General features: G+C 40.6%; 1 protein-coding gene across 3 annotated transcripts in view; it reads right to left on the bottom strand.

Moving 5' to 3' along the window:
* The window catches only part of TMEM117 (transmembrane protein 117), a gene marked incomplete at both ends in the record, with an annotated part of 515,344 nt that extends 505,576 nt beyond the window's left edge, over nt 1-9,768 (bottom strand). For 2 of the 3 annotated variants that reach the window (XM_082850801.1, XM_082850802.1), the window contains one exon: nt 9,492-9,768. In XM_082850801.1, the coding sequence (XP_082706927.1) occupies nt 9,492-9,768 (277 nt within the window). The remainder of the gene's footprint in view (nt 1-9,491) is intronic. The other variant, XM_082850803.1, reaches the window with a different exon arrangement.
* Nucleotides 9,769-25,027: the final 15,259 nt, after the last annotated feature.

Genomic DNA, 25,027 nt, shown 5'->3' with positions numbered 1-25,027 from the left:
GCACGCAGGCAAAGTGGAGCGAAGCCGTGGGGAGTGGCCTTGCACAACCCAGTCCTGAGGCTCACCGGCTGCCTGTTCCCCATCTGGGATGCCTGAAACGGCACCTGTCTGGGAACCAGGAGGCTTCAGTTTATGTTCCAATTTTACTGCTGGCTATTGTTGTGACCTTGGAGCCAGGCAAATCAACCCTGTACATTTCTATTTACCCATCACTAATAAGTCTGAGTCACAGCCACAATAAAAATACAAATCAAAAACAACAGAACTGCTTCGACTACCACGGATACTCAGAATCAAATATGCAGCTTCAAGTCCACCACCAGAAAGCAACTAGACTTTGTCTTTGGCAAGGCTGTGCACCCCGTATTCCAGCCTGACCCCCTGTGCACCCCCAGGTCTTCTAATGGCCTTTTTTCCCCCTTCTATCTGGAATCCTGCAAAGCAACACAGCTACCACATCAGAATGTTCTCCTGCGTTCTCCCATAAACCAACACTCACCCTTCGAAATAGATCTCCCGATGATGCCGACTGTTAACACCCTTGTTAGTTCATCACCCTCCCAAGTAGCGCAGACGTCAAGCCAGTGAAAATACCTGATTCAAGAAATGATTCTAGGTATGAGCATTAATAAAAGAGAAAAGAAAACAAACCACGGAAAACTTTTGTCAGTGTCCTTTCAAATCACACTCCTCTCCCACCCAAGACTATTTACCCTATTATTTGAAAAACAAACAAAACTTCTATCAATGTGGTTTTAAATGAACAAGTGATCAAGCACTCTTCGCTTCCAATTTTACTATGTATTGTTTAACCAGCTGGCTAGTTCCACCCTGGCAAGTTATATTTCACTCATCAGTGAAGCGGTTTCTCTTAGCACCGTGTGTGAGGGTCTAGTTGTGGCAATTCCATTTGATAGCTGCTTTCGTAAGAAATTTATGCCATTACCCCCCATAGGTGGGAAATGAGAAGAAGAAGTGGAGGCCAGGATTGGACCTGGAAAGGAAAGAGTACCTTGGCCCCTGAATTGCTCATCTCTACCAAGTACAGTAAAACGTACCGAGAAAGGTACTTGGTTAATAATTGCTTAATTACAATGCTCTAACCTGAGTTAGTTTTATTAAGTCCTCGAGGTATCTTTTTACAGCGTTTGTATCCTCTGTCCTATGAGAACTAGAGCAGCCAGACAATCCCAGCACACTGGAAGCTGCAGCAGGTGGCCCTTTAGTGTTAATGGTGCGCAGCTGACTGCACTGCAAACTAATGAAGGCACCTAATAAACAGGTATGGGAGGAAGCGGCTGTGCAGTTGGGGTTTCCAGCTTCACCTTCCTTTCCTGCTCAATGAGAGAGAACATTAAAGTAACAGGATAAGTTTTTTGTAAAGGGCTACCAAGTTCAGTAACTATTAGACATCAAATTCCCCTTTGAAGAGGGGTGTTCCTTGGGGATTATTTTAATGCTAAACATCATTTTCCCAGCTTACCTTTCCTAACCTCTCATATCAAAAACCTTGCTTTTTTTCTCCCATGTTAAAGGCCACTCCAAGCAATGGTATAACATTTTCTCTAACATGAATTCTGTGGTCACTCTGAGCTCAAAATTATTTTACTCCACAAAAAGGAATTATGTGTTGACAATTCAAGCATGTAGAAAAATGAAGATTCTGGCACTGTGTATACATTGGTTGAGAATGAAGATGTAATAAACATTTAAATAATATCGATCATGAGTATCAAACACTGTATCTTGAGAAGACAAAGCTTAAAACTGTAGATATTCTAAGTATCATTTGACTACATACATAGCATTTGGTCAAGTAATTCCTGCAAAAGGAAGTATTTATCATCTTGAGAACGCAATACTTAAAATAATCAGTTGTTGACAATCACCCTGGGTAATAATAAATATACTATTTTTAATGTACTATAAACTATCAGGATAGTTACTATCAACTATCAGAGTCATTTACACGACTCGGGTATTCAGATCTTAAATTAACACAAAAGAGGTCAGATCGTACCCACATCATTGCATTAAAATAATAGTTTTTCCTTCCTAAATATCTGATGAAATCTGTTTCTTCATGTGTTGATCTTCCTGTATCCCCAAGACTATCTTACCCACACTTTCTGGAATGTCTGAAACTTTTCTATTCTAAAATGATAAAATCACATGTGTAGCCCAAACACAAAGAAAAACAATTCAAACTAGACTTAAAGCTAAGACAGTAGAAAACAAACAAGCATTTACCTTTATTAAATCCATTAAATGACAAAACATTGTTGAGTTACTTGGTATTTTATGGGCAACAGCTTTTTGTTTAAATAAAATGAAAGAAAAAAACCCTAGAATTTGTTTCCTCAGATTTCTAGATGTATTGAGAATGCTTTATTTAGAATTTCCTGTTTAAAACTAAAACAGACATAGGTACACAGAAAATAGCAAACTCTTTAATATTTTGCATAATATAAACAAAGAAAAAACCTTCAACATGTATTTTTCTTTTGTAGATGTCTAGTTATCAGTCAAACCATAATTTTTTAAAAATCACAGCCTTCTAAAAAAGAATTGTGATTTCTATGCAGGTGGATATCTTGGGGGGACCAAGGATTTATATGAAATGTTGCTTATAGTCAAGTACAGGTCCATTATCCAATTATTGTAATTCTGAAATCCGAAAGACTCTATATTTGTAACTGATGTGTTGGTAAGACCTGACCAAACCTGAATTCATTTAGCAGCAAGACCTAACCTGAACTGATTTGAGGCTGTTTATAGCCTTTATACCACTTCATGTGAATACTTATACATATACACATACACAAACACATACATATACATTCAGCTACAGATATATCGATGTGTTTGATGATGGAGTATTTCCTCAGTCCCATAGGGCAAGCTACTAAATGTAAGCACATGCACTGACGTCTGAAACATGTCTGGTCTCAAGGTTTGGATAAGAAATGGTGGGCTTGGATTAAGGTACATAAATCCATACTGTGCTGTACTGAGTACTATTCAAGGTAAATGGGCCATTGCCTATGTTCTCATTACCTCAACCCATCATTTACTGAACTCATTATCTTCTCTAACTGGATTCCCCTAACGAGTCTTTCTTTTTTTAATAAGATAATCACTCCCTTAGTCATTCATCCCAATATTCCTAGTCACCCATAATTTCACCTTTACTCTCACCTCCTCACATCTCATCAGCTGTTGAGGCTTCACAAGGTTCTGAGAATCCCCACCCTGATGCCCACTGTACCACCCCTATTCCAGATTGGCCTGAACTATCTCAAGCCTGCATGACTGCACAAGGCTCCAAAAATACTTTCCTACTCTTTTCTACTCCCTTAACCTCTCCCTCTCCAATTCCCTCTAGATTCTGCTTTAAGATTAATCCTGCCATCATCTCCCATCTTGTTCAAATACTTTCCTTGATCCAAATACTGTAGTAGAAGGGAGAAAGACCAAAGTACAAGACTGGCATAAAAAGACAAAGAATTCAGACTCAGCCTACCTTGCTATTGCAACTCCTGCTCTTTCCTAACACAAACCTTTCACTCCAGTCAAAATGAGCATGACCTCCTCTGTTTTCCCCCACTCTAAAAAAAACCTAAACTGTTCTCCTCCTTTGCTCACACCATCTACCTCATGACCTAAAATTTGTAATGAATTCTTTGCATCATATTTGACTATTTTAATCCCACTCATGCTTCAGACTCCCTTACAACCCACGTTGGCAGCAAAGTTTTCTTTCCCCTTCCTGGCCCACCATGACCTCCTTTCTTGAATTCCCACAACTCTCACAGTCTGTACATTTGATACTTGATGTGCATTTCCTTGTATTGTCAGAGTAATTAATTTTTCATGCATATGCATCTTATCTCTTTAACCAGATTTTAAATTCCTTGAGAGCAGAGACCATGTCTGGTATTTTATAAATGAACAAATGAATACTCTTCTATAGCTTACAATAAAAAGGCAACACTGGCAAAGATAACATGTAGAAGACAAAGGAATATTAATTTATTGATTCATTCAAATTTATCAAATAATACTACATTCGGGCATTGTTTTAGGCACTGAGGATTAAATGATAAGCAACACAGCACAATCTCTGCCCTTGTGCGGCTTATGGTATGGCTAAGACATGAAACATTAATGAAATAATTCGGCAAATAACTATATACATGAATATATACGTTTCCAAAAAGGAACTATGCAATATTAACAGGTCCAGCATCATTACTATACACTATACCTGTCAGAGCAGTCTAAGTCGGCCTGCCCTTCATCCATGTAAAAAAGAAAAGTGCAACTAATAGAGGCTTTCTGCACATGTTAGAAAACAAAAAGAAATGAAGGGATACAAATAGCAAGAGCAGTCTGTTTGAGAAATACATTTGTCATAATCTCGATGTTCTAATATCCATCCCTAGATAAAGCTATTCAATCAGAAGGCATTATTTAGACCCTGATCACTTTGCCCTTCATAGAATTACTTTCAGTGAATACAATATCACAAATTTCTTTTATGCTTAAAAGTTATACTCTAAACTTTTATGAAACTTTGCTTTAAAACACAAGAATACGAAATCCATTTCTGCACTTGTCACCTCACCATGCAGTGTGTCTTATACCAAAAAAAAAAAAAAAAAAAAAATTCCTTACCAGAGTTTAGGGCAAGAAATTCTAGAATTTAGTGCAAAGAAAAATCCCCCCGTGAAACTTGCAATTTTCATCATTTCTGATATCCAAAGATATGTAATGTATCACATTTCCCCTTTTGCCCAGCCTCCAAGGAAGCTCAAAACCAACACGGTAGCAAAACTCATGAAATCAAAACATATTTGATTCTGTGGTACTCATTTACTATTCCTATTGTATTAAACATAAATGTTTTTGTAAGTCATTTCAATTCTTTTTTTGGAATAAAAATGATTTCTTCAATAAGCTCAAAAAATTAAGTTCCCCTTTCTCTGTAAGCCTTATCAGCATAATAATTTTAGATTTCTCTATTCATGGATATCCCAAATGTATAATCCTCCAATAGGGTAGGATGCATTATTTGAACACACACTTATTTTTTTAAACAATGGAATCATCCAAAAAAATTGAAAAGAGAAGCACTGGAAAAGTATAAACTGATATTCCAATGGAATCTAATTTTCATAAATCCTGATATAATAGTTACCTCAAAAAGATTCAGTGTTAAACCTAAAGAAATTTTTTTTAAATGTATTAATTCTCATTTCACATGTGCTCTTAAATTATATTCTGCATTTGGGAAATCTGTGACCAGCCTGAAGTCTTACAAGTTTAGTGCTACTATGTAGGAAAACCAACTCTCTCATTTTATTCCAATCATACAGCACAGGTGAGAGGGGAATAGTTTTAAATGCATTTAATCGTTTCTGTCTCTGATAGAGAGGCATGGACATATATACACTACCAAACGTAAGGTAGATAGCTAATGGGAAGCAGCCGCATAGCACAGGGAGATCAGCTCAGTGCTTTGTGACCGCCTGGAAGGGTGGGATAGGGAGGGTGGGAGGGAGGGAGACGCAAGAGGGAAGAGATATAGGAACATATGTATAACTGATTCACTTTGTTATAAAGCAGAAACTAACACACCATTGTAAAGCAATTATACCCCAATAAAGATGCTAAAAAATAAAAAAAAAAAGCGATTTCCAATTTGCAAGAGTCAGCATTTTTATTTGGGACAAATCCCACTACAAATTATAAATCATGAGAGGGTTTCATGTTGTTAACTAAATAGCCACAGCATTGTAATGTTCATGTCTCATAAAAAATAAAATTTATACCCAATGAACTGGATTAAATCAAGTGATCACAGAATCATTCACTCTTCCTCACGCATGCTTTAAAATGGCAATATTGTGTCGTCTTTTTGGAATCTACAAAGAAGAGACTTTCCATAATAAAATAAGTGAGGGAAGACTCAAGTTAATGAAATGAAAGCGGTAGTGGCACTCTATTTAATATTTTTATTTGGCATTTCATTGGAGAATTACAAAAATAAAAAGAAACTGTTTACTTGATCACACAAAATGATTCTGATTATTTTGTAAACCATTCCAATTTCTGTAACAAAAATTTCTGTACTTGTAGTGAACAATCCCACTCCTCTCAACATACATACACCATCATTACCATTACCACCACCTACCACAAACCTGCACCTACAAATTGTTAAAGGTTTAAATAAGGCCTTTTAAAAAAGTGAATTATGGGGCTTCCCTGGTGGCACAGTGGTTGAGAGTCCGCCTGCCGATGCAGGGGACACGGGTTCGTGCCCTGGTCTGGGAAGATCCCACATGCCGCGGAGCGGCTGGGCCCGTGAGCCATGGCCGCTGGGCCTGCGCATCCGGAGCCTGCGCATCCGGAGCCTGCGCTCCACAGCGGGAGAGGCCACAACAATGCGAGGCCCGCATACCGCAAAAAAAAAAAAAAAAAGTAAGCCATGACTAAATGTGATTTTAGTATAAGAGATAGGATGGCAATAGAATAACTTAATGAAATGCAGTAATTACAAAACCAAATGATCTGCCCTTATTATTAATATCATTACCTCCACCATATGATTTTCATTCAGTCTTTTATAATATAGGCTGATAACTTTTCTCCAAACTGTATGTTTTGGTCTAAGCTTGCCTTAGCTTTCTACCCTGAGCAAGTTTATGGAATGGATTACAGTTGCATCCAGCCATTGCTTGTAATGGGCATCTATTGTTTTGCCTGCTCAGCACCCTTCGCCCACTTTGGAAAACTGACCGTCTCTCGCTTATCCCCTCCCCTTGACCTCTTCTATCCATATGATTACTATAAACAACACCATGCTTGTTCAGTGTTCAGTGGATGGCCCAGCTCACACCCAGTTCCCAGTTATCCTCTGTGTCAATGACCCCCAACTCTCCATTTAACTTTAGCACCCACTTTCTAAAGAACACACCCTAGTTGGGAATCACCACTAAAGAATGCCTGTACTTCTGTTCCAACATGCCATCTAACCACACCCATCAGTCCGTTCCCTCCTCTTACTCCCGTTTCACCCGTTACGTTTCATCCAAATCTTCAGGCCCTTGCCCACTCCTCCGAAACCACTGTTTGCCTCACCTCCTTTCCACGCCCAGCCAGAACCCCCTACTAATCAAATCAATACCTCTTTTACGAGAAGTCTCCATTGATTTTCCATCCTTTGTTTCCAGTACAGCAAGCCTGAGTATTCCCTGACCAGGTGAATCACTCAAATTCTGTTCCAGGTGACTGAGCTCTCACAGAGAAAGCTGCTCAACTATTCAGATTGGTATCATTCAAATTTATAGTGACTAACCACCTCAGCCCTCGGTGATCATCAGTAACCCTTTCACTTGTCCTAGTCAGTTCACATCTATACTCCCTAGAGTAGCTCTTCCGAAGTTGGACCACTTTCTTAAGCCCCTTGCTCATCAATCCCTCCATCTTTACCTTTAGCTCTTCCTTCCTCATAGTGAAATAGAAATCACCAGGTGGGAGTACACTCACCTCTCTACTCCTCCAACTCAAATGTACCTACTAGAGTACCAACCTTGATCTCACTCATGACTATTTCTGAGGAACCGGGGTGTCTCCTCCTGTCCTCTCTAAGGCCACTGTTTGTGGCCGGTGTCCTAAGTCACAGACCAAAGCAACCTTCAGAGATGCTGTCTTCCTTCTATATCTTTACCTGCATTTCAGTCTAGCTTCTTCCCCATGACAAGCAGATCAATTAATCTCACTCCTCAAATAAAATCACCATCATCAAAAATAACAAGAGGGGCTTCCCTGGTGGTGCAGTGGTTGAGAGTCCACCTGCCGATGCAGGGAACACGGGTTCGTGCCCCGGTCCGGGAGGATCCCACATGCCACGGAGCAGCTGGGCCCGTGAGCCATGGCCGCTGAGCCTGCGCGTCCGGAGCCTGTGCTCCGCGATGGGAGAGGCCACAACAGTCAGAGGCCCGCGTACCGCAAAAAATAAAAATAAAAAAATAACAAGAAAAACAAAACCTCCCCTTAGCCTTTTTTCCATGTATAGCTACTTCCCATTTCCTTCTTCCATTTCCTCATCAAATTTCTTGAAACTACATATTTTATAATATAAAATATGTACATTTTATATGTTTATGCAATAGAAACAGATGGCAACAGTTTGAGGAGTAGAGATTGAGAAGAATATATATATAATATTATGTGTATGTATGCATATATATTTGTTGTTTATTCCCTAAACCATTGCCATCTGTTTCTCACCAAACTTCTAGACTGAAAATACCCACACTAGGTCACCTATGATCTTATAATTGCTAAATTCAAAGTTTCATTGCTAAGTTCTCTCCCTAATTGACCCAGTAGCATTTAAAACTTTCTTTCTCCCCATAGCATGTATCACCTCTTTGCATTTCATACATTTACTTGTTTAGAACTTTTCTCCCTCCTGTAGGATGTGTTTATGAGGGCAGATACCCTGCTTTTTTGATTCGATGTCTAGAATAGTGCCTGGCATAATAAGTAACCAATGAATTTGTTGAATAAATGGCACCCACCTCCTGGCCAAAATCGATTGGGCCAGAGGTAGGAACCACACCCAACCTGGGTCAACTTCGTTTAAATCTAAGAGTTTAAGCTTGGGACCAAGAGTCAAGCCAGTCTGTCTAAGTGGATGTAAACTGATCTTCAGTGTGAAAGGAGAATAAAGCAGATATGAGAGAGAAGTCGAGACAAAAACATCCTGGTAGAATTCAAGCCCCTCGTTCCATTATCCCATTTATCAAAACAAATTCTACTCTTGGTCTCTGTGAAATATCCCAATACCCGTATAGTAAGTTACCTTTTAAGCTTAAACACATTTAGTCTCTTTTTCTGTTGCTTGCCACCAAGAGATTCCTTACTATCATAGTGTTCTGTGGTTGATCAGGCTCACAGTAAACATTCTAAAGCCAATGTTCAAAAACAAAAAAAAAAGGAAAGAGAGAAATGAGGGGAAGAAGTTAAGAGTTCTTGTTCTAATTCCCTGAATGAACAATAGGTGCAAATATATGGGCAATGGCTAACTTACTTCAATGAGAATGTGGTGTGATACGGAAGCATTCTCTTTATGATTTACAAACCTTTTATGATATCATACTTAGGTACTACTTATGGGAAAAGAGCTATTTACATGTCTTCTTTAAATAAGATTACACATACAATCATTTTAGATGTAACACCATTTTATAAAATTAAGTTTAGAACTAATTTTACCTCATGCTAATATTCCTAAGGCCATAGAAAAGTACACCATTAAACACAGAACAGTTGAAGAACCAGAGATACAACAGCACATAACTAATTAAGGCTGGAAGGCAAACTGAAATGCATTCTAAACTGGCATTTAGAAATAACAAAGCTCTATCCTGGAGTATAGAATTAAATAATTATCTGCATTACATTTCATGGGTACTTACCAAACAAACGCTGATGGAACAGAAATTTGCCAGCTATTAGTCCTATGAGAATGGCAAGGAGCCATAGAAGCACCTTCAAAAGCCTCCAGCCAACTTCTCTAGGGTATTTATTTGTTACAAATGAAAAACAGTTTCCAACAACAATAACGTTGGCTTCTGTTTGGCTATGAGAAACTGGGTCCTCCGCAAATATTAAGAAGTTAAAGAAGATCACCAAGTAAGCCACAATCAACCGAGACCAGGGATGCTGGAAATAATAACGGAAGTCTTTACCCATCCTTCAAAACTTCAATTCCGTAGTTTACCTGCATAAGAAAAGATACACAGGGTTAGAGCAGAAAAACAAGGAGTCTCTGTCTTCCTGTTATCTGTTCAGATTTATAACAGCTCAATAGAGAGGTCTTTGGAAAAGACCTGTTCCTATTTATGGCACCAAGACAAGCCTGAGATTGAGGATTGGCCCTTCCCCATCATCTCATCATACCTCTGATCTATGGGGATTTAGGAAAGAAGGAGAGTATTGGAAAGAGTAGGGGGAGAGGGAGGGACATGAGAGGGCAGATCATGGTCCAAAATTGGGATGATGACTGAAATCATAGGTAAAAATCATCTCAGGAGGCAATATACAGCAAAAATAAATAAATAATGCAACACTCTTCCTCTTTTAGATTATCATTTTTATGTTACAATCATAATACATATCATTTAAAAATTAAAGCAATGTAGAGGTAAACTGAGGACATATTAACAAAATATAAACATCCTCCTGGGCTTCCCTGGTGGCGCAATGGTTAAGAATCCACCTGCCAATTCTGGAGACACGGGTTTGAGCCCTGGTCCGGGAAGAACCCATGTGCCGTGGAGCAACTAAGTCCTGAGCCCTAGAGCCCGTACTCTGCAACAAGAGAAGCCACTGCAATGAGAAGCCCGCGCACCGCGCCCGCAACAAGAGAAAGCCCGCGGGCAGCAATGAAGATCCAACGCAGCCAAAAATAAATAAATGTATTGATTTATTTATTAAAAACAAAAAATCCTCCTCTGACCAAACCCCTCTCCTCAGAGTTAAGGTCCCTTAATAATTTGATGGATATACTTTCAGACCTTTTCTTTTTTTTTTTTCACATTGACAAAAATGTGTGTGTGTGTGGGCTTTTACAAAAATGTTCACAGTCTACTTGCCAAATAATTTCAACACAGAATAAGGTTCATGAAATAGCTAAGTCTATGGCAGAGTAGTTGCATGTAGGAGAGCTTTTAGGCAACTCTGCTTGTGGGAAGTGAAGAGGAAGGGGAAGATTTCACAGAGGAGGACATACCCAAATTGGAGGTTGGGGGATCAGTAGGATTTTTTCCCCAGTGAAGGAGGCAAGGATGCTCAATCTAGGCATGTGCAAAGGCACAGAGGCATTGCAAAATATGTGATATGCCTAAAGGGCTAGGCCCTAACGTGGATGTACACTTTGAGTACAGAAGCTTTCCTAAAATGCTGATGTCCAGGCCCCACCCCCTAAGTCTTGCTCAGCTCCTCTCTCTTTCCTCTTTGGGAGCCAGCCTGCCCATAGGAACACAAGCCTGTCTAGGTCCATCAGGTGTGGGACTGGGTGATTCAGTCTATCTAATTCTGGGGTTCAGTTTTGGTGAGCCCATTTGGTGCTCAGACTAAGCTATAGTTCTTTTTTTCCCCCCGCAAGAAAGCTGATTAAATCTGGGGTAATAATAATAATAATAAAATTCTCATTTTACACGTGGCTAAAAATACAGAGAGCAAGTCAAAAACCTGAAGTAACTGGAAGTCAATGGAAGATCTGAGGATAGGCTCCAAGGCTGGCTCCCAAGTTCCAGTCCAGCATTCTGGGCTGATGAATGTCAAGTAAACCCACTATCTAAGCTAATGAAGACCTGGCTTAGCTATTTTAGAAAAGCTACGTAAACACACAAAACAACTGGCAGTAAAATTTAGCACAACAAATAGTTACTGTGCCTTGGATTCTAAACCTTCTAAGCAATTACAAGTCCTTTGTGATCTTCATGAATACTCCAAAATATCTGTTCCCAGCATCTGTAGCCCAGATCGCTAAGGAATGGTGATTTTTTTTTTTTATGTGAGGTTCATCACCCAAAGACCTGTGTGGTTCTCACACCAAAGAGAGCAGAGAAAGTGATGAAGAAGAAAACACATCATGCATTTTCACAGTATTCAATAGGCTAGAAGGCCAGAATGGGTCAGCTGTCAACTTGATTTTATGCAACATCTTTGGAAATATCAAAAGACCACTATTAGAAGAGAATACATAGAAATACCTCAAGGCCAATGAGTCTTGAAGCAGGAATAGTTCCTACATGCCCATCAGAACTGGACAGGGGTGTCAGTTAACAAGTTAACAGGTTTCTACATTGCTTCTCCTACCAGTGAGGAATTCTGGTGTAATTGTCCCACCACCTCCCTTCCCCACCCACACACAAGCAAGGCAGCGGGATTTAGAACACTGACTACATATAACCTTGATTGTTTTTTAAATAAATGCTTTGTGGAGAGTTGGCATATACTTATTTTATTGTTGCTGTTGTTAACTTCAGAACCTTGCTTTGTGGGGTATGTAATGTCCACATGTCCAAACTGAATTACAACATTCAAACAATTTGGAGACAGCTGTTCCTATCCAATATTTATATTGTTTCAAGAGAGAGAGCTATAGTACTGAAGAACAATCCTGCCCTAGTAGAGATCCTAATTCCCACAGCATGCTATGAATGCTACTATCATCCCCATGTTACAGGTAGGAAAACAAAGGAGCAGAGCAGGTGCTGCCTACGTAATTTGCATATCTAGCGAGTGGAAGAGCCAGCACTTCAATCAAGAATCCATTCCTAGCCCTTGATCTAATATACCACAACAAAGCCGGAAGTGTTTGTTGCAATAAATAGTTCCCATCGTGTTTACAGCTTAGTCTTCATCTCCCCTAACTAGATTCAGTGACTTAGACACTAGCTTAGTGAACAGGATCATTTGGTCTTTTTATTTTATGCTAAACGTGGTTATTTATTCTTGCCTCATACACTAAAGGGAAGCGATGTCTTCTAGAGGGTCCCAAATTTCCAAACCTACATCATAACTTAAACAACACCTGTGCTTATCTCCACTTCCTGACTTCGTACACAAGGTTGCCAAAAGTTTGCCAAGTGATCTCGGCCTGTTATCCAGAGCACCAAAACTGCCTTCCTCTCTGGAGTTCCCATAAGGCATCCTGATGATCAGTACAACCATTTGGTGACTCTAATGTTAACAATCCAGGATTGAGGTGGTTCAAATTGACAATACTCCACTGTGTACACAGTCTAAAAATGTTTTTTAATTTTTTAAAATTCAATTCTGCTACCACAGTTGAGCTTTTATCGTAAACAAATGTGCTTTTGTCGTAGCTCTTAGCAGATCACAGTGAAATGATCTGTTTTTTATGTGTTTGTCTCCCTCACTAGAACACAAAGTCCCCAGAGAAGGGGCTGTTTACTTTCAGAGCAAGCAAAGTGCTGAGCTCATAGTGGGTAATCAGTAAGCACCTAGTGGATAAGCTGAGCAGAGATCAGTCCCCTCATTTAGGTGAGACGAGAAGGCAGAGCAATCTGCCATTCCTTCCACTAAGGGAAGAGAAGAACAGCTGAGTCCAAAGACTGCAAGGATGACTCAGCCAGGAACAAGCACTGACACACCCCATGCCCACCCCTACAGTTCCTATCTCATTTCAGCCCCAGGTTCTGCACTGTTATCATTATTACTAAGGCTAACATTTATTCAGGACTTAGCATATAGCCCACACCATGCTAATGAGCTTTACAGACATCTCATTTAAATTTCATAGCAGTCCAATGAAGAGAATCTATTGTAAGCAACGTTGAAGCTGAGTTTAGTAACTTGCATGACAGAACAAAACAAGCCTATGTCACAGCCAGCATTCACATCCCAGCTACGTGGCTTCAACATTCTATGCTGCACCTTCCCCACGCGAAGACAGACATTCCAAAATCTTGCCCTTTTCATGTTGTTTATAAAGTTCCTAATAATAAAGCCCACTGATATAAAAGATTCAAAGTACTTGTAGGATAAATGAGTCTACTATTACTATTCAAACTGACTCGGTAGCATGATCAGAAAGAACTGGGATTCCTCGAATGTTTTCCTTCTCCTTTGAGCATCAGTATAAGTAGTTGAGTCGATCTGATTGTCCTTTTGCGACGCATCACTGATATTCATTCTGTGATTTTCCAACTCTGCTTAGGGAGAACACTGCACCTCTGAGAACTAGACTAATTCACACCATTCAATTCTCTCTCCTGATAATATCATCATTAGGTAGATGCCCCCAGCAATACCTTGGAAGCCTCTGCTTTTTCACCTAATAGCAGTGACAAAGATGATGGTTAACTACAGGCTTAAACTTTATATACTGTCTGATAATCCATAGGCCTTCAGTCATGGTCTCCAACTCTAGAGGGACTAATATTTAGAGTAGATATTAGAAATGTCATGCATTTTACTACAAGCCAGTATTTCACCTGGTACTAAAAGCTAAGAATGGAAAAATGGAAGGTAGGGTAATTACACTCAAGTTGGGAAGATCAGCTGAGCAAAGGCACAGGAAAGGCTATCTGGGACAGGCACAGAGATGTATCAGTAGTTCTGTGTGGCTGGAACATAGAGCACTTGGGAGCATCCTGGGAGAGTTAAGGATAATTTGGGGCCAGCTCAAGGAAGATTATACAAAAGTACTGTTCTGTATTTTACTGAGTAGACACTATGGATTCAAAGTTTTCAGATCCGAAACTGTTTGGAGCAGGGTTTTAAAAAGATTTCTCTGCCAGCTTGGAAAATGATCCACTGGTATGAGGCATGATGAAAATGGCGAGACTAGTTTGGAGGCACCTCCAACAGTTTACGTAAAAGATAAGCAGGTCCTGGACCTGGACAACATCGATGCCCTAATAATTGTTGTAATAATTTGTTTGATTACACCAAGAGTACCCTGCCTTCCTTACTTATTAGGATTTTTACAAATAAGTGAAAATACTCAAGGACTTCAGGAGTATGAATTTCATGTTTCCTCAGCAGGAACCCTGGCTCAGGTGATACTTTTTGCATAATGACAAATATCATCAAGATAGAGCGTATCACTTCTATTTTAAAAAATTTATGAATGCATATGGCAAAGTCCTTGAAGAACTAATAAAATATGCTATACAAAATACATTGTTACTAGCCAAGTAAAACTCCCTCAGAGCCCAGCTCTGCTAACGTAGGTCTTAGCATCTAGTGATACCTAACCAGGTAATAACATCGTTTTCATTGTGGAGCACTGTTCTAGGATAAAAAAAGAATTTCTCCAAAGTTTTTGAAGCTCCCTGGTATTTATGTCTGAAAATTCACCTGTAACCCTTCTTAGCTCTTGTCAAAGGGCTTATTAAAGATGACTGCGCCTCTACTCTGCCAAGAGTACGAACTTTATTCCAGCACCTTGAGTCTAATTTCCTAAAACATAATGTTTAAAAAGACTTCTTGTGCTTTACTTTTTGCAGTATGCACTTTGTGCAGCAGACAGCTGTGTGTTGGACACTTCTTGGCTGTATTAGTACAAGACAAAGTTAAAGGGTATTTTCTTCAGTTACCTAGCTATAGTATTATGCTAATGTATGTAAAGTTCCTTGCAAGTTAACAGAACACTTTTTACAATCATTTCATTTAATCCCTAGGAAATCATCGCTTTTAAAATTGCCTATCAAAAGGGCAGACAGAACTTTAAATGATTTAATACTGTTTCCTTAAAAGATAAATAACGATAGCCTATGTTTATGTCACATTTTACCTCTTAGTGTTCTTAATGGGTGAAATCACACCTTTAGAATGACTTTATAGAAATGATCAAAGGAATCAGGAAGGCAAAACAAATGGCGGTGGGAGGAATATGGTCCAGTTCTACCTGACCCTGCTACTCACTAGCTCCGTGACCTTGAGGGAATCCCTAACCGCCCTGAGATTCCATTTCTTCACCAGCAGAATCCTAATGCAAGTACTTTCCTCATAGGGTTGTAGTGAAGACTAAAGAAGGTTTCATTTGTAAAGTGCCTGGTCACTTTCAGGAACTTCCTACCCTGAGGACCACTATTAAAATACAAGTGTCTCTTGGTCATTCCCATTAAACATGAGCATGAAAATAATATCAACTCTATATTACATTTACTGAGTGCTTTTCACATGCTACTCTCAGTGTCAAAGGATTTTAATATAACAACATAAAGGATGAATATCTTCCTTAATTTACAAATATTGAAAATGAGGCTCAGAGAGGTCAAGCTACTTGTCTAAAATCATACACAGAAAGTGGTGAAGTCCACTTTTTGTTAATTCCATGCTAACTCCATAATCTCTTCATTCACTTGTTCACAATTTACCAATTGCCTATTTGTGCCAGGCACTGGCCTATGTGGGAAGGTTACTAACAGACCACACCCCTGTTGCCCTGCATCTTAGAGTCTCAACTGAGGGAAACAGACATTAAACAGAGAAAAATGAAACACACAGTCTTTTAGAAAGTTATAAGTTGCTGGAGAAAATTAAAACAGGAGAAAGTTAATAGGGGGTGTCAGGAGTGAGGGAAGTTGAAGCAGCCCTCACTATAAGGTGACAATTGCCCAGGCGTGAAAGAAGGAAGCGAGGCAAGCAGATATCTGGGGAAAGAGTGATCCAGACAGAGGGAACTCCCAATGGTAAAGGCCTGTGCTGGGTGCATGATTAGTGCATTTAAGGAACAGCCAGGAGTCTAGTGTGACTGGACAGGGTGTGGGTGCAGAGGAGTATGAAAGGACTCGAGGTCTGGGAGGCAGCATCACCATCAGGCCTTGAGACCATCCTACCATGTGGGCTTCACCCTGTGGGAGATGGGAAGCAGAGAGTGATGCAATCTGACCGCTCTGCCTGATGCTTGGAAATTTATCAGATTCTGGATACATTTAAAAAGAAGAGATGACAAGATGTACTGATAGACTGGATGTGGACACGGCCTGGCAAACCCCAGAATGGATCTGCCATTTCCTGAGATGGGAATGCATTTCTTGAGATGAACACTGTTGGAGCAGACAGGCAACATAATAACAACTAACATTTTGTAGTGCTTTTTATGTGCTGGGCTCTTGGCAAGCATTTTTCATGCATTATTTCAATTAACATTTAGACCAAACCTTTGGATTCACCAGTGAAGAAATAGAGATTTTAAAAGGTTATAATTTGCCCAAGGTCATACAGCTACCAATTGGCAGAAGCAGAGAGAACTATCTCTTTATTACCCCAAAGTCAATACTCTTAATTACTGTGTATTCCCTACCCTGAAAAGTATAACACCTAATAAATTTCCAATGGGGAGGGAGCAAGGGTAAGAATTAGGTGATGATGTGCACCTAGTAGGCACTCAATAAATCTTTGCTGATGGATGAGTAAATGAAAAACTGTGTGATGACGGTTGGATAACAGACCAGCCCTGGGTGAGAAAAAAGCACTGAATATTCCATTCCAGACAGAACAGACTCTGGATAATGGAATATCCAAGTCTGTAAAATGAGAAATGTCAGAAGGTGAGAAAACCAAATATATATTTGCCTGGACCAGTCCTGAGGTAAGGATAGGTCTTAGTTTACTATCTTGAATTGTTAGACGAAAAGGCAGGCAGGCATGAGGGGATGACACACAGTATTTTTATGTAATGCAAATGCTTAATACAGGTTTTAAAAATACAAACAGCGGTAATAACAGAAGTAAAATTGGAACTTCTTACTTTTAGTGCAATGCAAGAGACCACACAGCCTTTTAAATAAAAATCAACCTTTTAAGTCAATCAATGAAACCACCATAAGTGGCTCTGTACAAATACCAGGATTGTATTTGTGGTACCCTAGCTAATTTAGAGGATCACATCCATAAATCACTTCCTAGACTTTCTCTTCACATAGTTTCAACCTTTAAATTATGTTCTTCCCTTGTTATTGTCCTTCAGTCTTTGGCATAACAAAGCACTGAACCCATGCAAGTGTTTCAAATAGAAAACATGAAAGCAAAGCAGCTCAGGGGTTCTCTCTGAACTAACACATTAGCCAACTTTCCATCAAAATGGCAAGATTTTGATCAAAATGTCCTTTTCATGTCCTAAAGTTGAAAAATAATCACCAATGAATTCTTTAAAAATATTTAGACTTCCTTTTCATTACATGTGTTGATGATAAAAAATTAATTGCCATGATCAGATTCTAAACACAACACCAAATAAAGTAACAGTTAATGAATAAAATAAAATTCATTCATATCTGAAATTGCTTTTAATTGACTGACAGTTTTAAGAAGCAAATTAAGTACAACAAACAAGTACTGGTTTCTGATCACAAGGATCAGGTGAAGGTGGGATGGGGTGGGAATAAATATGACTCAAAATGTCAAAATCCATAATTACCTTTAAAGTACAAAGATTGGGGGAGAAGGAATAGAGCTGGAAAGTATAAGCATGGCAAAAATTCAATACTTTACAACAACAATTGCTTTTACAGGGATTCTACTACACTTTACATTCAATAAATTGGAAGAACTTTTTTTCTGAAGACAAAACAAAACCCTGAAATCTTCCTGGAAGTCCTTCTCTGGATTTCAAACAACATATCATTTATAACTAGGGGGACAATACATTTATTCAAATACATTTATTCAACATACTTTTACTCGAAAAAAAAATGTTGTTCATGAGACTTCTACCTACACATAAATACTAAAATAAGCATGTGATGTTTACGAGCATCTCTCTCTCATACACGCACACTGGTTTATTGTTCCACAGCGAGTAGAATGAATAAGGGCAGCCAGAGTGGACCCACATGAGTCAAACACACTTGTGGGCCTCTGGCATTTTCAAAAATAGGACTCGACAAATAGCTTTATTAATCACGATGAAGACAGTAAACACCCAAACACTGAAGTTTTGTGGGGTTTGGAGGGGTTTGTTTGTTAAGGCGAACACTCCTGAACTACAACCTGTTAATTTAATTAACGAACAATACTGGGGCTTTTACTCTGTTCGCATCCTAGGAACCCCTGAAGCGAGGAAAGTTCACCGTCCGTCCTGGCGACGACCCTCACCCTCGGATCCCGGTAGTTTGAGGGCCCCCCGCCCCCGCGCCGCCCCGAGCCCCGAGCCCTCCCCTAGCCCTCCTCCTCCTCCTTTTGCTGGAGGGCAGGTGCGCGCCCCCCTCCCGGGCACTGCACTGCCCCTTGGCGCGCCGACCCCGGGAAGGGAGGAGAGGAGTCGCTGGGCAGCGGGCCGGGGGACGCGGCCGGGGCCGCAGTCGCGGGCAGGACGAGGAGGCGGCGCGGCTGCGGGCGGCCGGACCGGGAGGGCTCCGCCGCAGCGGGACCGAGCGGCGGGGGAGGCGCGCGCGGCCGCCCGGGCCGCGTACTCACCAAGGGGGCCGCGCGGGCTCGGGGCGTCCGCACTCGGGAGACCCGGTGGAGCGCAGCCCTCCGCCGCGCCCGCGGCCTCGCTGGGAAGCGCGGCGAGACGGGCCGGCGGCGTCGCTGCCACCGCAGCTGTCACCGAGCTATAAATACCGGCTCGGCCCACACCCGTCGCCGCCTACGCCGGGGGCCCTCCGCAAAGTCCGCCGGCCGCGGGCCGGGCAGCCGGAGCGCGAGGGCGACAGCGCCGCGCAGACTGCGCCGGCTCCAGCTGTGCGGCAGCTTCCGCAGCTGGAGGCATGGCCTCCCGCGCCCCCGCCTCTGCCCTCCCGCTCCCTCCTCTCGGGCCCGCGCCGCGGCCCGACTCCAGCCTGCGGGTCTTGCGCCGCAGCCGAGCTGCCCGGGCCGGGCCCTCCTCTGCAGAGCCGGTGGCGGCGGCGACGGGCGGGGACCGACTTCGGTACCCGGAGGGGTAGAGGGTGGCGGCCGGGGGCGGCAGGGCTTCAGCCTAGCCTGTCAACAGCAGCCCCTTCTTCCCGGGGGGAATCGGCCGACTTCTTATAAAACCCACCATCCTGCGGGCAACCAATGAGGTTCCCAGGTGGAATGTCCTCTAAGAGCTGCAAACTTTCTAACGCGGTCGGGTCACAGGGCATCCTTCCTGCTTTTGTCTATTGGTGGCGTGGAGGGCTGGGGGTGGGAAGAGACAGAGCCCGCGACGATCTGAGAAGTCTGAAACTTACTTTCCAGCCTGTCTAACTTACACAAAACATATGCTCATATATTCACACATGTACACACTTTTATAAGCACAAACACATTCATACACACTTAGAAGTGAGCTGCATATGTATACACACATATATAAATGCATACATGCATTTATGCACACATATATACGGAAGCACACAGGAGCACAATTTTTAACCTTTTTGCAGCCTGAAGCTCTCAATAAACTATAATTCTATAGTGCTCAAGTGATTCCTTTGCAGCATGCAGGAGGAAGACCCTCTGACCACGTTTAACAGGTTCCTTTCTTCCTGTTGTAGCGTCTTTTCCATTATATATGTGTGTGGCCTTGTTTCCATCCACACCCAGTAACAACTGCTACCTCAATTTACAGGTTGCTTATAATGTATTAAAAACTGCTATCCGTCATACTGATATTCCATGCTAACAGAAGTGACTACTAGTTTGTATAGTCAAATGGAAAATGGGATAATTCATATCTACTTAACAGTAGCAAACTTAGGAGGAGAACAGTCTCTCTCCTGGACTGGCAGCATGATTCAGGAATAAATTGGGTAGCAACGGGGAGAGCTGAGATGTCAGCAGATTTTGAGATGTACAAAGAGAGCCATTCCCAAGTCCTGCAGTGTAGCTAGTGTACACAGGGATCGTTGGGAGTCCACTGCCACACTTCTCACTAGTTTGACATTTGTTCTACTTCTAAGAATGACCACATATATCTACATTGTAGTCACAGTTTGTGATCATCTTATGGAACTCTCAACATAGTGAAGCTTTCACAAGTTTTCCCAGAAAGTTATTTCCTATGCTAGGACTTTGTACATTTTACTGTGACATTTCTTACATTTGCTGTACTTTTTTACAACTTCTTTTTCTCCCCCACTAAACAATAAACTCTTTGAGGGCAGAGACTAAATCTTACTCACCATTGCATCCTCAATACCTACCATAATGAGTTATAGTAATGGCTCAATAAATAGCAGATTAATTCCACAGTTTAACTATTAGAGTCTACTGTGGTTTTGTAACTATAATCAGGATTATTTTACAAAAAATTATTAAACCATGTAACTAATTAACATGAGTTCCATATGCTATATATATATATATTTTTTAACTGTAGATTTACAATATTATATTACTTTCAGATGTGCAGCATAGTGATTCAGTTTTTTATAGATTATATTCCAGTCAAAGTTATTATAAGATAATGGCTATATTTCCCTGTGGTGTACAATATATATTTGTAGCTTATTTATTTTATACATAGTAGTTTGTAGCTCTTAATTCCCTACCCAATGTTGCCCCTCCCCCCACCCCTCTCCCCACTGGTAACCAGTAGTTTTTTCTCTATATCCGTGAGTCTTTTTTATATTCATCCATTTGCTTTATTTTTTAAATTCCATGTATAAGTGATAACATACAATATTTGTCTTTGTCTGACTTATTTCACTAAACATAATACCCTTCCAGGTCCACCCATGTTGTTGCAAATGGCAGAACTTTATTCTTTTTTATAGCTGAGTAGTATTCCATTATATATATATATATATACATATATATATATATATATGTACACATACTACATCTTCTTTACCTGTTAATGGACACTTAGGTTGCTTCCATATCTTGGCTATTGTAAATAATTCTGCAATGAACATTGAGGTGCATGTATCTTTTCAAATTTGTGTTTTTGTTTTCTTCAGATGTATACCCAGGAGTGGGATTACTGGATCATATGGTAGTTTTATTTTTTGTTTTCTGAGGAATCTCCATAACGTTTACCATAGTGGCTGCACCGATTTACATTCCCACTGACAGTGTACTAGGGTTCCCTTTTCTCCACCTCTTCACCATATGCTATATTTTCCTTATGTCTTCATTTAAAGCAAAGAATCTTCAATCAGTTAAAACTGGAAAATATTAAAGCTTCAAAAATCGTACAGCATAATACTGAGGACTGTGGGTTCTTAACTATCACCCCCTCCCCTAAAAAAACAAAACAAAGCAAAACAAAAGACACTTTTCCTGTTCCTGAAAGACAGTGTGTACAACACATTGTATTTCAAAGGATATTGAGGTAAAAATCATTGACAGCTTCTCTTCTGTCTACTTGAAAAATAGAACTCACTCCACTCCATGATTGGTTGAATTACTCTGGTATCTACTAGAGTGAATTTCAGTTAATCAGAACTGAAATGTCTGGCCTCAGTTACATGGTACTCATTACCCTACCTTTAGATCCCTGCCTTCTTAACTTATGGTCAGACTTCCTTTAATAATAATTTTAAGAATAAACTTAACCAATGCTTACTATTTGTTCTTAATTCAGAGATCTCAAGTTTTAAAGAATACAGTTCTCCAGGACCACTTCAAGGCAAAATATTGAAATGAGCAGGATTTTCTTCAATATCAATGCTCCCTTTTTACCACTGACCAAGAAGCTTGTGCTCTTTGCTTCAATAGCCATCCATGATCTCCAGTTCACCCCTGTCTAAGAACCAGACAGGAGAATAGCCTTTACACTTGATCTTTGTCACAATAACATGTAGTGATAAAAACTTGATTTACGGAAGGCTTATTGTGCACCAGGCCCATTTCATGTATTAAAATGTTTAATCTCTGCAACAGACCTGTGAGATGCTGCAGTTAGTTTCACTTCTATGTTTGCTTTTGAGGAAAGAGACAAGCAGAGACTGAGCAGTTCATGCAGGATCTCTCGACTAGCCAGAGTGGTGGAGTAAGGATCAGAAACCAGGCAGTGTGTCTCGCCAGCCCACATTTTAACCTCTCATCTTATATGTCCTCCCTGTGTACCTCAAAAAGGATGTGGGTATTACAGTTAGGAGGCCTGGAATAAGAAATATGGGTGTGAATTCTGGTTCCATCACAACCCTAGCTGCAACTCTGAGCAAATTGCTACTATAAGATTACCGTAAGAATCCCTAGGTCTTCTTTTCTTCACCATTAAAGTGGTGAGATGTTACATCTGGACATGGACTTATGGGCCCAGGGTAGGTCTTTTGGCCTGTTCAAGGACAGGTCCTATTCAGGATTTAGGCTACTGTTCTCCCTATTCTCCAGTCTCTTTCCATCCCAGTTGCCACCTACCACACTGAACTACTGGGAGTTTCAAGTGCCTTAATGTGTGTAAGACACCTATAGAATGCCAGGTACATGATAGGCTCTCAAAAAAGGCCATTCTTCCTTCCCATCAAACCTTATGTTCTATGAAAACTTTCCTCCAGACCAAAATATTTTGGTCCAGTGCACAGATGGTGACTGTTTACTCACAGAAATTAACCATTTCTCTAGTGTTGGTCAGCAGTGTTTGAAAATGGTATTATAGATAGGAGCCCCAAGAAGAAACCAAGATGGCAGAGCTGCATATCTTGCACTCATCCCATCCATATCTTAACCCAGACAGCTCCGTTTCTTTTCTTTATAGGCAGTAAACTGACCACAGTTTCAGACAATGTCAGGGCAATGATATAAATAGTTTAAGTAGGAAACTCTCAAATGCCACTATCCAGTCTTCTACCTACTCTACTTCCACATACAGAGCCAACCCTGCAGACAGACAGGCTTAAAATATGTCTTGTTTATATATAATTCCTTTGTACAGTCTGACCCAAGAGGGCAGAAATTAGAAGTAACCACATGAGATGATGTTCTTCTGTTTGCTTCATCTATCCCAGTAGACTAATAATACAGTTATACTCTGTATTTTAAAAAAAGGAAAAGACAGGCTCAATATACACTTCAAAATTTGGTGAAAACTTTGATCATGACCAAACTGTATGCTCTCTAAATGGCCCTTTGAAAGCAAGAGGAAACTATAGGCGGAAGTATCCGTAGTCTGTATCAAGTCTATCAGGAAACCCTTTCATCAGTGATTTGATGTACTCCAAGCAAAATCATTTTTAACTTCCAACAGGTCAATCAAGATGATGCTTATTGCACACTCCAAATATAAACAGCATAATTCCCTTGTTCCAAAGAGGCAAGAATAGAAATTTGAAACTGATCCATAATTTTCTTCTGGTATTTAAAGGTCAATGACTCTATTGCCAGGATTTTCCTCAGCAGACGTAATTGTAAATGTCTAGCCCCACTGTACCCAGAATACACTGATATATTTTATAAATTTATTTATTTTTGGCTGTGTTGGGTCTTCGTTGCTGTGCACGGGCTTTCTCTAGCTGCGTTGCTGTGCGTGGGCTTCTCATTGTGGTGGCTTCTTTGTTGCGGAGCGCGGGCTCTAGGCTCGCGGGCTCCAGTAGTTGTGGCTCGCGGGCTCTACAGTGCAGGCTCAGTAGTTGTGGCGCACGGGCTTAGTTGCTCCGCGGCATGTGGGATCTTCCCGGACCAGGGCTTGAACCCGTGTCCCCCGCATTGGCATGCAGATTCTTAACCATTGTGCCACCAGGCAAGTCCCTGATATATTTTAGTTAGTCCACATGTCCTGAATTTTGCTTGGGAAAAGATCATTACATGTCTACTGCTTGGAATATTAGAGCCTGTGCTCTGAAATCCTGGTTCTGCACAGATAGTGGCAATGTGATATTAAGCAAATTACTTAGTACTTGCCTCACAGGTTGTTAGAGGGATTAAATAATGTGTGTTTTACTTTTAACATTTGGCCTCGTTCATATTAAATTCTCCATAAATGTTCTTTTTATTATCATAATTATTTATCTCATCCCTGCCCTGCTTATATTTCCACAGAGTTTCTTTTACCAAATGACTGATTCAACTAGCCTCCATTTCAACCTATAAATGGCCGGGCAAAGGGATTTTTCTGTACAGTTTTTAAAACAAAGGAGTCATGCAAACAAAGCCTGGACTAGCAGTCATAGCAAAAGTAGAGCTGCCACATACTTGGTGGCCAGCATCAGCCCTGACTCACACCTGTCCTGAAGAATCTGCATAAATGCAACAGTTCCTTCAAAGAACCATTTCTGTTATGATGACAGAGAGGGACAATTGTTTCACTGGCCACTCCCTTCAGTTCTTTTTACTGCCTCTACTTGCTCTGTCCTCTGCCTCTCACCCACTCTTGCAAATACAAGAGACCCTAAGAACTGACCAGTGCCTCACTCCCAAGAAGCAGCACTTGACTGAGATTGGGGATGACTTCATCCACAGGAATGCGACTGCTGGTTTTAAATGGCAAATTTGCCTTTGGGCAGTTTTGAGCTGACCTTCGCTTTCTTCCTGCTTGATTTCTCCTAAAACAAATGGTCTTTTTTTTTCTTCTTCAGACTGTTTCCAACAGACCCATTTTGACAGGTTTCATAGACCTAGC

The sequence above is a fragment of the Leucopleurus acutus genome, assembly GCF_964270905.1.
Source record: "Leucopleurus acutus genome assembly, chromosome: 11".
Lineage (NCBI taxonomy): Eukaryota > Metazoa > Chordata > Mammalia > Artiodactyla > Delphinidae > Leucopleurus > Leucopleurus acutus.
This window is presented reverse-complemented; position numbering and strand designations above follow the sequence as displayed.